The 14,210-nt window shown below is 43.5% G+C and overlaps 1 protein-coding gene across 2 annotated transcripts in view; it reads left to right on the top strand.

Moving 5' to 3' along the window:
• The window catches only part of WSCD1 (WSC domain sialate O sulfotransferase 1), a 54,116-nt gene that overhangs the window by 25,202 nt on the left and 14,704 nt on the right, over positions 1 to 14,210 (top strand). For both annotated transcript variants that reach the window (XM_090026154.1, XM_090026153.1), the window contains one exon: positions 3,435 to 3,556. In XM_090026154.1, the coding sequence (XP_089882280.1) occupies positions 3,435 to 3,556 (122 nt within the window). The remainder of the gene's footprint in view (positions 1 to 3,434; positions 3,557 to 14,210) is intronic.

The following is a 14,210-nucleotide window of genomic DNA, read 5'->3' as shown; positions in this document are numbered from 1 at the left end:
CTCAGGAATGAGGAAAAATAGGAACAGAACAAGACCCAATCATTCCATTACTATTTGTGGATTATATGAGAGTCCCACATTTACCCGGTGGCTTGCAAATGGTAATATGAGCTGCTGGGCTCTTGGATCATACATGATAGGCTTTTCTAATTTCCAGCTTAATTTAGAAGAGGTAACAGCAAAAGCAACACAAAACGTTTTGCATAACTCCATATAGGCACAGGCACACTTGCTTTGCTGCTGCAGAAATAAAGCTATTCACACACACCGGAAGGTAAATACCAAACACAAGCACCTTTTCACACCAGCACAAATCAGCAGTAGCTTTGCTACTGTCTAATGAGATTACAGGAGTGCAAGCAGGATCAAAATGTACCACAAAGTAGAGCTTCCTACATAAAAGAATAGACGAGGTTATTTAGGTAACTGAGATATTTTTTTATTAGACTGAGAGAAAGCTTTTTCTGAGGTCATTTTGAGTGAAGACCCAATGCTTTTAGAAACAAAGACCCATTAGAAATGTTACCACCTTCTGCCCCAAGGTAAAGTTTTTGACCTGCCTTCTCCAATACAGACACAGAGAAGAATAGGGATTTAAATTTATAAGCAAAGGGGGGGAGCCTCCCAAAACATCCTGGTGGTTCTTAAGCACACATTGCTCAATCTTCTAGTGGAAGGTGCTTGTAACAGTAATACAAAAAAAAAAGAGACCAGACACATTATCTCTTATGATCTAGTTTCTTCCACATCTTTCCTGCTGCTGTCTGTTTTGCTACTTGTATCCCGATTCCTATTGACAATATCTTGAAATCTATTATCTCTAGCAGACTGGTCTCCTACCGTTTCCCTTCCTAAATCAAAAACACCAGCTAAAGGGATCTTTTTTTTGCTTGGAAATTTCAAAACTACCAAGTGCTATTTGGACACGTTTTCCCATTTGTTTCTAATCAGAGTTGGGCACCCACATCCCTTAGGTAGCTTTAGAAATCTCAGTTCAAAAAAATATATATTCAGCCCTACAAAAGTGAGGGTCTCCCTTAGGGACTAGCTATCACACAGCAAGGGGTATCTGTGCTGACCTTGTATTTTCCAGGATAGTAAACAGGCCGGCATAATTGTTGGCAAAGGGTGAGTTTTCAGTGGCAATCACACTACACTAGTTGTCAACCTGTTGAGAAGCCAATAGGACTATTTAGCTTATCACAAGAAGATCAAGAAGCAACTTGATTATAGTGTATAAGCACCATAGTAAGATAATACCAGGTACCAAGGCCCATTTTAATCTGTCAGAAAAAGGCATGTCAAGGACTGAAACCTTAAAGCCAAACACATTCAGAATAGAAATAAGGAATAATTTAACAGTGAAGGGGATCATCCCCCAAAACAAACTGTGAGGGGGACAGTGGATTTACCCTTTCCTGAAGTTTGCAAAACCAGTATCGGGTGACATTTTGGAATATACTGCACATTTTAGTCCAACTGAAGTTACTGTGCTCAGGTCAGGAGTCACTGGAAGAAGTTTTTCCCATCTGTGTTACACAGGAAGTTAGATTAGCTGGTGCAATGATCCCTTCTGGTCTTAAATGTACGCTGGGGTGGAAAGGGCTCCGAGTGACAATACAGGCAATAGGGACTCTTCAAATCCATAGTGTAAAACAAACAACTGAAAAAGCTGTTTTGGTGACTACAACTTTACTTTCTTCCTTCCATTGAGCAAAATAAAATTGGTAGCAAGTTAGGGGAAGTTTGATCTCATATACTCCTTTGTATGTGGAGAGTAACACCGTGGAAATGCATGGATTTACTGAATATGCACTGGCGTGACTGACGTTGGAATCTGGCTATTGTGACAGGGAAAAAAAAGCATGTCTCCATAACCCAATTTCTCTCTTCAGAGCCCCCCCTCCCCCCGAACATAACCTCCTCTGTGGGCACTTTTAAATGTGCTCTGTGAGTGACATGGGTGGCACTTTCATTAGGGTGGCTCCAAAAGCCGCTTTAATTAAGGTGCCACCATGTCTCATATGTATCATAATTGAGTCCACTCCAATGTACTGCAATTCCAGCACTTTGGAGCAGCCTCTGTGCTCATGTATATGTTGCCTGTTACTCCAGCCCAATGTTAATTATATTTGTCCCATTACCTGAGGTAAGTACTGTTTAGGGAGACAGGGATGTCCAATGAATAAAGCACTGGAACTCAACTCAGGAGACAAGTTTCATTCCCAGGCATGCCGCTAGCCTGCTGAGTGTCCTTGGCAAGTCATTCAGGACTCACAGTAGAGATGATATCTTTTAGTAGACCAACAAGATTTTTGCAAAAAACTCCCAACCCCCCCCCACCCCCAACTACCAATTTTTTTGCAAAAATATTGTTGATCTAATAAAAGATCACCTCTATTACGAGTCCCAATTGCCTTTTGCTCTAGACCAATACGGCTACAACCTGGATACCTTGGCAAGTCATTTCACTTTTATATGCCTTTGTTTCCTCATATGTAAAAATCAAGATAGATACTTGCTACCTCTGTACAGTGTATAGAAAGCTAGAATTTAAAAGTGATATCTAAGTACTAGATGTTGTTATCATTATGGCTGTGTGTTTGGCCTAGCAAAATATCATTATCGTTTCATTCATCACCATCATTCAAATAAAAATAATACATTTGCATCAATTCCACAAGGGGGGAATTTATGCCTGTGTATCAAGTGTGAGGAAACCCTGCATTGCAACTCCAGCCAGACCGAGAACCTCTTTCTCACCTCAGTTACACAGCTGCCACTCTACAATTCCTGGGGTTAATAAGATCGGTATCTGGCACCCAAGGAAAGAGCATGCCCTCTCCATGAAGAACTTATTTTAAAAAAAGGCTAAAAAAAAAAAAGCCTAGTTTTGATCTGGGAAGCTGTAGTCAGCTCCCCTGCTCTGAAAAGAATATGAATGGGAATGTGGAGGGGGCACGCATGTTAGCTACTGAACAGATGTGCAGAAAGGTAGGCCTCCATGGGGGCTTCTGAACTCATTTTAAATTCTGCTTTTTTTTCCTCTTGGTCTGGATCATGGGAAGCTTTGTAGATTTTTATCAAGGCTTTTAAGCCACTCAAAGAAAAAAGAAGTATCTTCAAAAGCAAACCAGGGCTTGCAAACAATAGCAATGCCCTCCACTGGTGGAATTTAAATTAAACTCCTCTCCGCAGCCCTACTTTCAATAGTTAGTACAGAGCTAAAAGGCATGTGTTCCTTTTCAGTACAGCAGGATTTTGCAACACATTTTCCTGGTGTATATCTGCGTTTCTCTTATTTCTAAACTGTGCTGAAAATATATATATAATTTTTTTCCTTTAGGATCTGAAACTAATATTGTTATTTGCGATAATGGCAGGCAACTATGGGCTCTGTTTTCTCAAGAGAAACTTATTTCATATCCCTGCAGGGAGGAATGTTATCTATCGAGGATGTTTTAAAGCTCCAGAAAATTTAACAGACACCTTTCCAGCCTCTTTGATACAGTCCAATTTGACGGCGGAGATGTGCTCTGAATTTTGCTCCAAGAAAGTAAGAACAGTTCTCATTTCACATCCTTTATTCTGGTTTTTACTTTTTCCTTTTTAAAATTTATGACGTGAATAGAGAGGATTAGTGCCTTTGGAGATGTGTTTCCAAAGGACAGAACTCTTCAAAGTAAACACCCAGTGGTATACCTGCTCCAATTATTACTGGACAAGGGTGGCAGACGTGGGAAGATATCAGAATATGATGCATAGGGAAGTCGTTCTAAGCAGCCAACCAATGGACCACGAGGAAAGTCGGTATTGTACGTCATGTTACAAAGAAGCGCAGCCCTGAATTTGATGCCACTGGGGATTCCTAAGCTCACAGAGATTCAAGACTTGTCTTCTGAAGGCACATGCTGACTAAAGGCAACATGTCCCATATATGCCACTCAGCACTGACTACAACTGATAGCCCTGACTCTGATCCCATTTATATATTAGTATCAATCGGAAACAATGCTGTTAAAATCCTTGGAATTGGAGTAAAGAAAAAAAAATAGCACAGAGTAAACAGAATCAGGTGCTGGGGGGGGGCAAACCTCCAACTAATGCAAAAATGTACATCAGATGAGAGTTTAGGTTGGACAAATGTATGTAAAAGAAAAAGCAACTTGTACAGATGAAGAATTTGTATTTAGTAGCTTTTCATGCCCACTTTGCACATGTGCCAACACTACTAGAAGGCAAAGGCTTTGGAGCATCAAATCCAGTGTGTCCAAAGTGACATCGGTGATTTGACTTAAGTTCTTAGTTTTCCCAAGCTGTACCTCCATTGCCTTCACTGAAATTTCTTCCAGCTCACCTGAATAGCAGTTTTAGGGCCCTGTTTGACTTCACTACATCAACACCTAAGGGGAGCAATTCTCTACAGTCTTGTACTTGCATAATCATTTTTACTCTTGCTCAAGTGAATCCAAAGAGCCCGATTGCCATTTACACTTAGGCCCCATTATATTGCTCTGGCAACATAGAGAAATCTAGACGTGGAGGCAAATTGTGTTAAATTTACTCTGGGGCACCTTTACAGTGCTAGAGTGTAAAGCAGCCATAACGTAAATGGGAAGTAGGTTTTCCTACTGATGTACCTACATGCAATTGTGGTGGCAATAAAAGTGAATTGCTTAAGGGGTCTAATCTAATCATTTTATGTTAAAAAAAAACCAAAACAAAACATAAAACCAAATAGTGCAGGTTAAACGTGGATGCAGTTATACCAGGATCAAATGCCCTTCTACTGGTGTAGGTCTACTCCCCATTCCATATGGAGACAAGCTCTCCTGGCATAGCACCTCCTCGCCAACGTAACAGAGCTCACGCCAGGAGCTTGCACTGCTTTTACTCTAATGGTCCAATTAACCTGATACAACTCATACATGTAGACAAGCCCTGGCTAGCGATTTTGACTTGGGGCCTGTCTATGCTGCTTCTGAGCTTTCCCTGGAAGTGCTGCTTGAGAAGTATGCCCTGCTTGTAGAAATGCAGCAAAAACCATCTCAGAGGCAATAAACAATGTGGGGCAGACACATGCTCAGTGCTGCTCTGAGGCAGTGATATGATCTCGTTTAGGGGATTTGGTGAACACACTGTAGGAATAAGCAGGCTGGCTATGCTTCAAAAAGGGATAGTTGTAGATGCAGGATGGAGACAGCTATTTACACATGCTTTGGTGCTTCTACTATGAAAAGTGACTTTGCAGGGTACAAGGCAGTGACAAAAGGGTTCTGTCAGGTATTTACTGGCTTGTGGACTGAACACACAGGGCCTGAGTCTTCAATAACAGGTCGACGGCCGTATAATTCACTTCATTGACTTGATCAGACTTAAAACTAGCTCAATGGAGTGAAGTATTTGATCCCAGCCCCTTTCTGCTTAGAGGAGCTGGTGGTTTTATTTCCCAGGTGGGGGGTTCATCTTTGTGCAGAGAAAGATTCACTTTGTGGTCAGATGTAGCCTAAAGCCACGCTCCAGCTGCACACACTAAACCAAACATTCAATTACTTTGTCTTCTAGTAACACAAAATTGATTAAAACTATTAAGGCATGAAAAACAAATCTTCATAATTACTAGGTAGAGTAATGTTACTGCCTTTTCTCCCATGACGCAGAGTGGGAAGATTTTTTTTTTTTCCAGACAAGATATCCTGTTTGCCACCTCCTCAGTACAGCAGTTGCAAAACACTATTGAAGCATTGCTCTGTTGGTTAACCATCACAGCTGTTGGATTCATATGTTTAGTACCTTAGACTGAATGCCTGGGACCCAGCAGGAAACTGGCCATCAGCACTGTGAGATTCTCTTCTCAGCTCTGCTACTGACTTCTTGCTTAACAATGGAAAGGAACTTGAACCTGTGATCACAGACAAATGCACACATAATTTATGTAGCAGGATGGAGTCCTAGGGTCGCCGTGCGCTCCCCTAGGCACTGCCTTTAGTACCGTGCCACACGTTCTCCACGCACCCTGGGAATCTCGCCCGCCATGTCTTGGACATGAAGTATTTATTGTAGGGAGGCCGCCCTTCCTTCCCTTGGCTACGGTTTCCTGCTGCGTGCCAGACCCGCCTCGGTCTCCCTGGCACTTGGGCGCTCTACAGCCCTGCCTCACTCCGTGTCCTGTTGACGCTCTGTCCCTTCACAGTCTCGTCTTGCTCGGGCTCTCTGGAGTCCCGCCTCACACTGCACCTCACGGTGCTGAAACAGTCGCTGCCCCTCTCTCTCTGGGGCTTCTCGCTCACCCCGAGCCTCTCTGGGGCTCAGGTTCTGCGCAGCCTAGTTCTGCCTTCTGGGGTACTTGGGGTCAGCCCTCCCCCAATACTGCGCCTCGGCCTTGGCGCTCAGGGATGGCACCTCCCCCCTGCTGTGCCCTTATGGACGCTCTGGGTCGATGCCCTCCCTGCACTGTCCTTCCTGGCAGTCTGGGAGGCACACTCCCTCTGTTGCACCCTTTTTGGCTTCACAGTCGCTGCCCACGGTCTCGGGGCCTCTCCGCAGTGCTGCCCACGCTCTGGGGCTGGGGTCCACACTCTAACGTGGTTCCCCTATGAGGCCTCCTCCATCCCCTTACAGCCTCACCCGAACCTCCGGTCTAACAACCAAAACACAAGCCAATCGGCTATAACACAGACCTATGCCTCATGGCTAAAATGTCCTCCAAAGCACACGACAGGCGTTCCATCTCTCACCCGTGTCACTAGCTGCTCGCACATCCAGGCCTTTTCCCTTTCACACATCCAGGGCCGAGCTCCCTCCTCACTGGCCGCCGGCTGCCGGTCTCCTTTGGGCTTTGGCCTGCGATTTATGTCCGAGCCAGGGCTGCCCCTTCCGTTCAGCTGACCAGACAGGCGTGTGTCCTTAACGCCCTCCGGTTGCCCCTAGCAACCAGCACCTGAGCCGCTACTCCAGCTCTCCAGGTAGCAGGCACCTTAGTGCCCTGCTACAATTTACACTGGTTCACATACTGATGCAAATCACAGAAGGATCAGGGGACAAAACAGATGTGCAGCTACTCTGCAGTAGCTTACACATAAAGTGGCTCTTACGTTACCATGGGGAATGCGGTGGGGAAGCAGGTGATAATCTGTTTGCCTTTAGCGGGACGGAAATGGACAGCTGGGTGACACCTCCAGGGGTCATGCTCCACTTAACTGGGAAAAGTTAACCTGGTTTAGGGAGGATGCACCATCTCTCATCCCCAACCCTCCCCTCCCGTCTGCCCCGGCAGGCTGGCCTATTTATCTGAGCTAGAAAAAGGGATTGCCATAATTCACTGTTAGCAGTAAAGGAAGAGGCAGAAAACAAAACAAGGCACAATATCTTTGCTTAATGTTTATACAGACAATAAAGAAGAGGGAAGTAAATTCCATTCATCTCTTTCCCTTTAAGCTACCATTTTCATATAGAAAATGGCCAATATTGGAAAGCATTTGCAAAGAGAGTCTGCAGAAAGGCTGGTAAAGCCATGCATCTTATCAACTGACAAGCCACAATCTCTAGCCGCGATTCTCCTGATTACGCACCATTTGGAATATTACAGTGTCCAATGCTTGTACATATATAGTCATAGTGCTTTTACCTTCAAGCCAAATGCTTCTTGACACAATAAACAACAGCACTACACTTTCAGAAGTTTGACTCCCGCCTTCCCTGCACCCTCCCGGCTGGCTTTTCTTCTTTTCTAAAATGCTGATATAGTAGCAGCAGCATTTTCTGCATGGTTCAGTTAGTGTGAATGGAGAAAGCTCAATGATATTAGGATTCACTGAATAATGCAGGAGGGGAGTGGGGGTGGGGACACTTTTGCTATTATCTTCATTTGCATTTTTCAATGACTTCTGAAAGAATTACTTAGTTTGTAAATCTTCTGGAAAGGGGCTTGCATTTTACTATGCATGGAGCCCTAGTTTCCTGGTGCTATATTTGTGTTTCTTCGGGCAGTTCAGTTTTTTGTGTTCACTTTCTTTGGACACTTGTAAGGGGCAGGGGTTGGGGGGGGGGGGGGGAAGGGGTGGGACCCTGTTTTAGTCAAATGAGCCAGGTTTGGATTTCACTTAGCTTTGTGGAAGATAGATAGTTTAACACTCTTCCCTGTAACGTACACCAGGAAAAAACTGCACAAGGGCAAAATAATAAGCGATGAAAAATAAATTAAATGTAAATTAAAGAGAATACCTGGTCACAGACAACGCACCCCAGAATGGGAGCATGGAATATGCACAGAAAAGGTGGTTTTGAGCTTCAAATATATTTGTCAAAACTAAACCTTGCACAATATTTTAAACTTTTCCTTATAATGGCTGTTGCTCCTTGAAAAATAATATGGCCAGATTCTCAGCTGGTATAAATCAATGCAGCTTGCATTAAACTCAGTGAAGCAGCTCCTGTTGAACTCAATGGAGCGCTGCCATTTTACACCCTTTGAGAACACAGCCCATTACTTTTAAAAGACTTGTCCCATTAATTTAATGGGTATTCTGGTTAGGTCAGTAGCCTTTCAGCGAGACTACCTGAATGCCTAAAGTTAGACAGGTACATAAACAGCCTGGTAATGTGCAAATGAGAGGCAGAATTAAATTAATATAGAACTTGTTTGTCATCCTCATAAAGTGCATTAAGTATACTAAATGTTAGAGCTTACCTTTGGAAGCATTTAGATACAACTTTGAGGGAACAACTTTAGATAGAACATGCTAAGTACCCTTAATTATCAATTTATTTGTTAACACAACAATGACGATAGCAGCCCATTATTACCCAGTAACATAGTGCCATGAATATTTCGGTGCCAAATAACTTGGCCATGAGCCATCACTTCCATACATATTTTCTCACAAGCCAACTTAGTATTAAAATCAACACACAATGGCTTATTTCATTTCATATCTTAAATAACTGACCTGTTTACAAGTCAACTGATGTATATGAATACTTTTTCTGACAACCACAAACTTCCCCCCCTCTCCCCCCCACAAAATTGGGGTGCATGTATCAAGCAGGGGAATTGATTTTTTGCCAGGTATAGAAGTACTTTGCTTTGATTCCTGCTGCATAGTGCAGCAGCTGTGGCACTACTATTCAGGCAGCTGAGGGACCTCAATTGACCGAATAGCTCATAGTCCATCATTCCATGTGTGTTAGCAATTGCTTCTCCTTAGTAATGTGTTTTTCCACTGATCAAAATAACCTTTCTTACAACATTTTTGCTGTTTGCTGATTCTGGTGTCTCCCCCTCTATTTCACAGCCCTGGAGACCCTTTTCAAAATCACAGATACACCCATAGGGAGCAGTCTTCAGGAACAGCTAGGATTTCGGCTTTAGTTAAGCAGGGGAGTGGGTGCAGTCAGCTGAAGGGCTCTGTCCTTGCTCTATGTAGTCATAACAACTCTGGAAACATCTTTTTCTTCATTTTGTCTTTCAAAATGAAGCAATATTCTATTCAGAGGTTATATGCAAGAAAATATGGTAGTATCAGTGTTACCAAGAAAATCTGCCAAGTCCTGACCAGAAGGGTTTATCATCTTCATAGGTGAACAACAAAAATCAGTCTGCAAACCTGGCAATGACTGGCTCTGAGATGCTGCTCAAGTGTGTACCAGACTTCCTGTTTCAAAAGTGGACCCTTTCATTCAGATTCAAGATATAGCTAACACATGAATAGGTTACATAATGAAGGGAAAAGGATTCAACTCCCACCAAAGCAGGTGGGAATCTTTCCATTGACTTGAGCTGGAAGGTGTCCTACTGAGTACAGCAACAACCAGACGAGATGCTTAACTGGAATAAGTCATCGTGAGTCCATCAGCTTCATTTGTATTCCCTTAGCAGTCAAAAACTAATGCAGGGTCAGGGCATCACTGTGCTACACACAGCACAATCATTTAAGATAAGCTAGTCCTCTGACCCAAAGTGTTTACAATTTAGAAGAAACTTTTTATTAATATTATTATTATTTCTGAGGATGGATTCATTTCAAAGGTATGTTCCTTGTTCCCTTCCCACTTAGAACAAGTCAGGTTAATAGAAGCCTGATAAATGATGTCTAACTTCTTTGCAAAATGAGCATGCTTATTCTCTAAACAAGACATATCCATCATTTTCACTTGAGAGACTAACTTCTTTCCAAGATTAGCACTGCTTCTGTTCATGAATTTCGCTGTAGCTTTGGGACAGATTCAGCTGTCTCTGGTTTACAGTAAGCTATGCCATAGGACTACTATTAATTCAGAGTCAAATTAATTGGATGTTTTTTAAATAGTGATCTCTCATTGCTTGAATGGGTTATTCTAAAAGAAAAAGCTCCACAGCATTGAAATGGGATACAGGTATGGAAATGTTGAAGAATATGCTGTAAAAAAGCAGACAACAATGTATCTAGCCCACGTTACAGCCTCCTCATAAGCTTTTACTCACACCAATATCACTGAATCTATTGCTGTATGTAAGAGCTAAATCACAGGGGTAACAGGCATTTTTGAGCTTTGATCCTACACATATTTGCACAAGCTAGTTGTTGTAGGCACGTGGATAGCCTCAGAGGATTTCAAATATGCAAACATATTTGTTAAAACTAAGCAAACTGAAGGCCGAGTCTGCAGGAGCTGAGCACTAGGGGCACCTACAGACCTGCAGCAAGGCTGCTCCAATGCGCTGTTATTATGTCACTTTGGAGTAGACTTGACTAATCAAGTCTGCTGGGGCATGGTCATTACCAACTCCAGCAGACTCCAGCATCATGTGCATCAGCATCCCCATGCCGAAAAGTGGAGGCAGGGGCCCTTTAACAAAAGCTCATTCACCATTTTTCAGCTGATGCATGGATCCTCTGGGCGCTTTAAATTAGAGAAGCTCTTGGAGCCACTCTAATTAAAAGCCTGCCCCCCCCCCGATGTACAAATGCCCCAAGTGTTTGCTTGTGCCAATTTTCACCAAGTTGAATGGCAGAACTTGTTCTTTGCTCCCATTAACTTGAACAGAGCCAAGATTTTATTCCCAACATATCTCAAGAAGTCCCGTTCATTTTAGTAGCATGATACAGATAGAAAGGCCTTATCCATCAAAATCACTTAAATGCATGCCTGACTTCAAACAAGTAATCCCACTGATTTATTTCAGAGTTGATTTGCTGACCTGGAGCTGTAATAAGGCAGTGGAGAATGAAGCCCATTGAACTTCAGTGGGAATACTCTTCTGCTTCAAGTTGTGCATGCGATTAAGTATTTTGCTGGACTGGGCCTATGTTACTGCACAAGATGAGCAAGTGTGGCAGAATGCGGCTGGATTGTATTTGCTGATGAAACCCTGAAAGTCAAAGTTGAATACATTATTTTGCAATCATTTTATTTCCTGCATAAACCTGAACAATCAAGGCTTTATACCTGGCCCTGGCCACCTGTTGTTTCCCAGAACTACTGTCATGTGCACACCAAGTTGCAGCATATTTACTGATAATTTTTAAATCGATAAAGCCAGATTCTTCCCCCTCCCTCCCTTCTCTCTCCCCAACACATGTTTAAGGTAGAAAGAAGATGCATATATATTTAATTTCTATGGAAATAGGTTCTTAGAAATTCCCTACTGGATTGAAAATTGCCCTACATTTTCAGAATCAAGTCATGTTGCTGAAACCTTAATGCTGTAAATAAAGCAACATTATCTGAAATCCTCCAGTCATTTTGCAAATGTACAAAGATTTGACAGTTTAATATACTTGATGAAACAAAGCAGTTCAAACAGTTGAAGGGGAGATCATCTTCCTCTGATTTAAAAATTGCCATCATATTAAATGTCAATGGCATCAAAGGAATGGGGGGAAGGAACTCAGTTACCATCTTTGCTTCTCTTTGCGATTGGCAAATTGTGCAAGGATTTGACACTTAAATGAAAAATGCACTCTGCATGCTAAGCCTAAATTGGTGACTAAAATATACCCTCAGAGAGAGCAAGGCAGCTGACATTTTATATGGTTGGGGAAGCATTTCCTGAACTATGGTAATAGACTGGCTTGACAGGTTTTTCCCCACTTTTCTATGGGACAGGCCAGCCAACTCTACAAATCAGGAGCGAGTGAAACCCAGTTCCAGGCTTATTAGGAATATCTTTCACAACAGGCTAAAATCTATGCACAAAAAAAAGGGCATTCATGTTAACTTCACACCCAGATTGAGTGCATGGGCATCTGCAGTCCACATATCCTAGCTCCACATCTTAGTGAAGCATCTGCATCTCCTACCTCCACTTCTTCGTGAAGCAGCTACTGAAGGTCACTAAGAGACAAAATGCTTTATCCCCAGCAGCTTCTCTAAGGAAAAGAGTAAAGGTGACGGGGGACGTATTCTCCATCTCATACAGTAGTAGCACCAGTGCTCGCTTAGAACAGGATACTCCGGGTAGGAGCATAGAGCCTTCTATAGCCATTCTGCTTGTTAGTTAATTTATACATATGCATAAAGAAAACGCATAACCTCCCCCTCAACCACAGGCCCTAGCCCAGAAAGGACATTTAATTAAAACAAAACCTGAGAACGCCTTCTCCCTGCATCTTGGTTTGGATCTAAGGTTTGACTAAACAGTTTTTACCCTTCTCTTCCCCATGGTGGGTTTAAAGTCTCTAATAAACGTGTATGTTCATTTTCCTAATTCAGCCTGCCTGTCTAGTAGGGGTGTGCAAAGCGGGCCCTATTCGATTCAGATTCGAACCAAATCAGGGACAGTGATTTGATTCGTTGATTCAGATCATTGTCCCCGATTTGATTTGGCCCAATCCGAATCTGAAGATTTGGTGCCGATTCAGAGAATCAGCAATTTGGACATAAATACAGCTTTAAAAGCGTTTTCTACATACCGAGGTACCAGCACAGCTCACGAATGCCGCGATGCTGGGGCGGATGGAGCGTCCCACAGGACTGCGGGGGGGAGGGGCCCCTGCATGTTCAGCGCAGAACCAGGAAGTAGGCCGGAAATTCTTCCGGTTCACTTCCAGGCCTTCCGGGGAGCATACAGGCCCCCCCCCCCCCAGCTTGGCAATCAGCTGCAGGGGGATCCCGGGTGCTCCCCAAAACCCAGGAGGCACCAGTCACTGAGCTGAGGGGGGCAGCATGCTCCCCAGCAGACCCAGAAGCGGACTGGAAGTGTTTCTGGTCCACTTCTGGGTCTGCTGCCGAGTGCACTGGGGACTCCCCACGCACACGCCTGTGGGACACTCCATGCGTCCCAGCATCACAGCATTCACGAGCCGCCTGCTACCTAGAGGTACGTAGAAAAAACATTTAAAGCTGCGTCTATGTCTGAATTGCCGATTCTTTCCAAATCGGTTCGGAGGATTCCGATCCGGTTCGGAGGGATTAAAAGGTTCCTCCGATTCAATCTGGATTCAGAGATTTGGCTACCGAATTGGGCCAAATCAAATCAGGGACCAAAGCTTCGCACAGCCCTACTGTCTAGTAGGCAAAGCAAGTACAGGCATGCCTTTGATTATCTCATGATTTCTATACCATCTTTGCGGAGGCAAGACCCCAGCATAGAACGGGAAAGACCAGGCTATGCCACAAAATATCAACACCCAGCAATGAAGAGAAATCACTTTGGAAGTCTGTGAAGCCAGATCACTACAAAATTGGCCAAAGTGAGAACTGAAGCAGACATCTCAAAGCTTAAACACAGCCTAATTTTTCGCTGTCCTGAACCTGATGTGGTCATTTACAAGGCCGCAAGGCTGTAGAACAGTACGAAGCTCATAATACAAGCATTTCACACATTGGTACAAATGGTTGCACACGAGGCAAAGCAACAGAGAATCAGGTTTCTTTACTAGGTCTGCCTACAAATGGACCCATCTCAGAGTCAGGTTTTTCTGGTCTGCATTGCTCAGAAAATGGTGATATTTTATTCCAGTTTGAACGTGGGGGAGAGGAGTTTATGAATTTACCAGCTGAAAAACACTGATACGTAGCAAAGGGGGGGGGGGAGGGAGGGAGGACCCTCTCTGTGCAGATAGAAGCAGGACAATTTTGCCCTTGGATCAAATCTGTAAATACTTTTTGACAATCTCATATCACACTCAGTAAGCAAATGTTGGTTGTTTGGGCACAGATGGCGCACACGTTGTATTTGACTCCTTATCAGAGGATGAGCACATGGGGGAGAGCAAGAGATAAACCAC

The sequence above is a fragment of the Crocodylus siamensis genome, chromosome 13 (genome assembly GCF_052110815.1).
Source record: "Crocodylus siamensis isolate JL-2025a chromosome 13, ASM5211081v1, whole genome shotgun sequence".
NCBI lineage: Eukaryota > Metazoa > Chordata > Crocodylia > Crocodylidae > Crocodylus > Crocodylus siamensis.
This window is presented reverse-complemented; position numbering and strand designations above follow the sequence as displayed.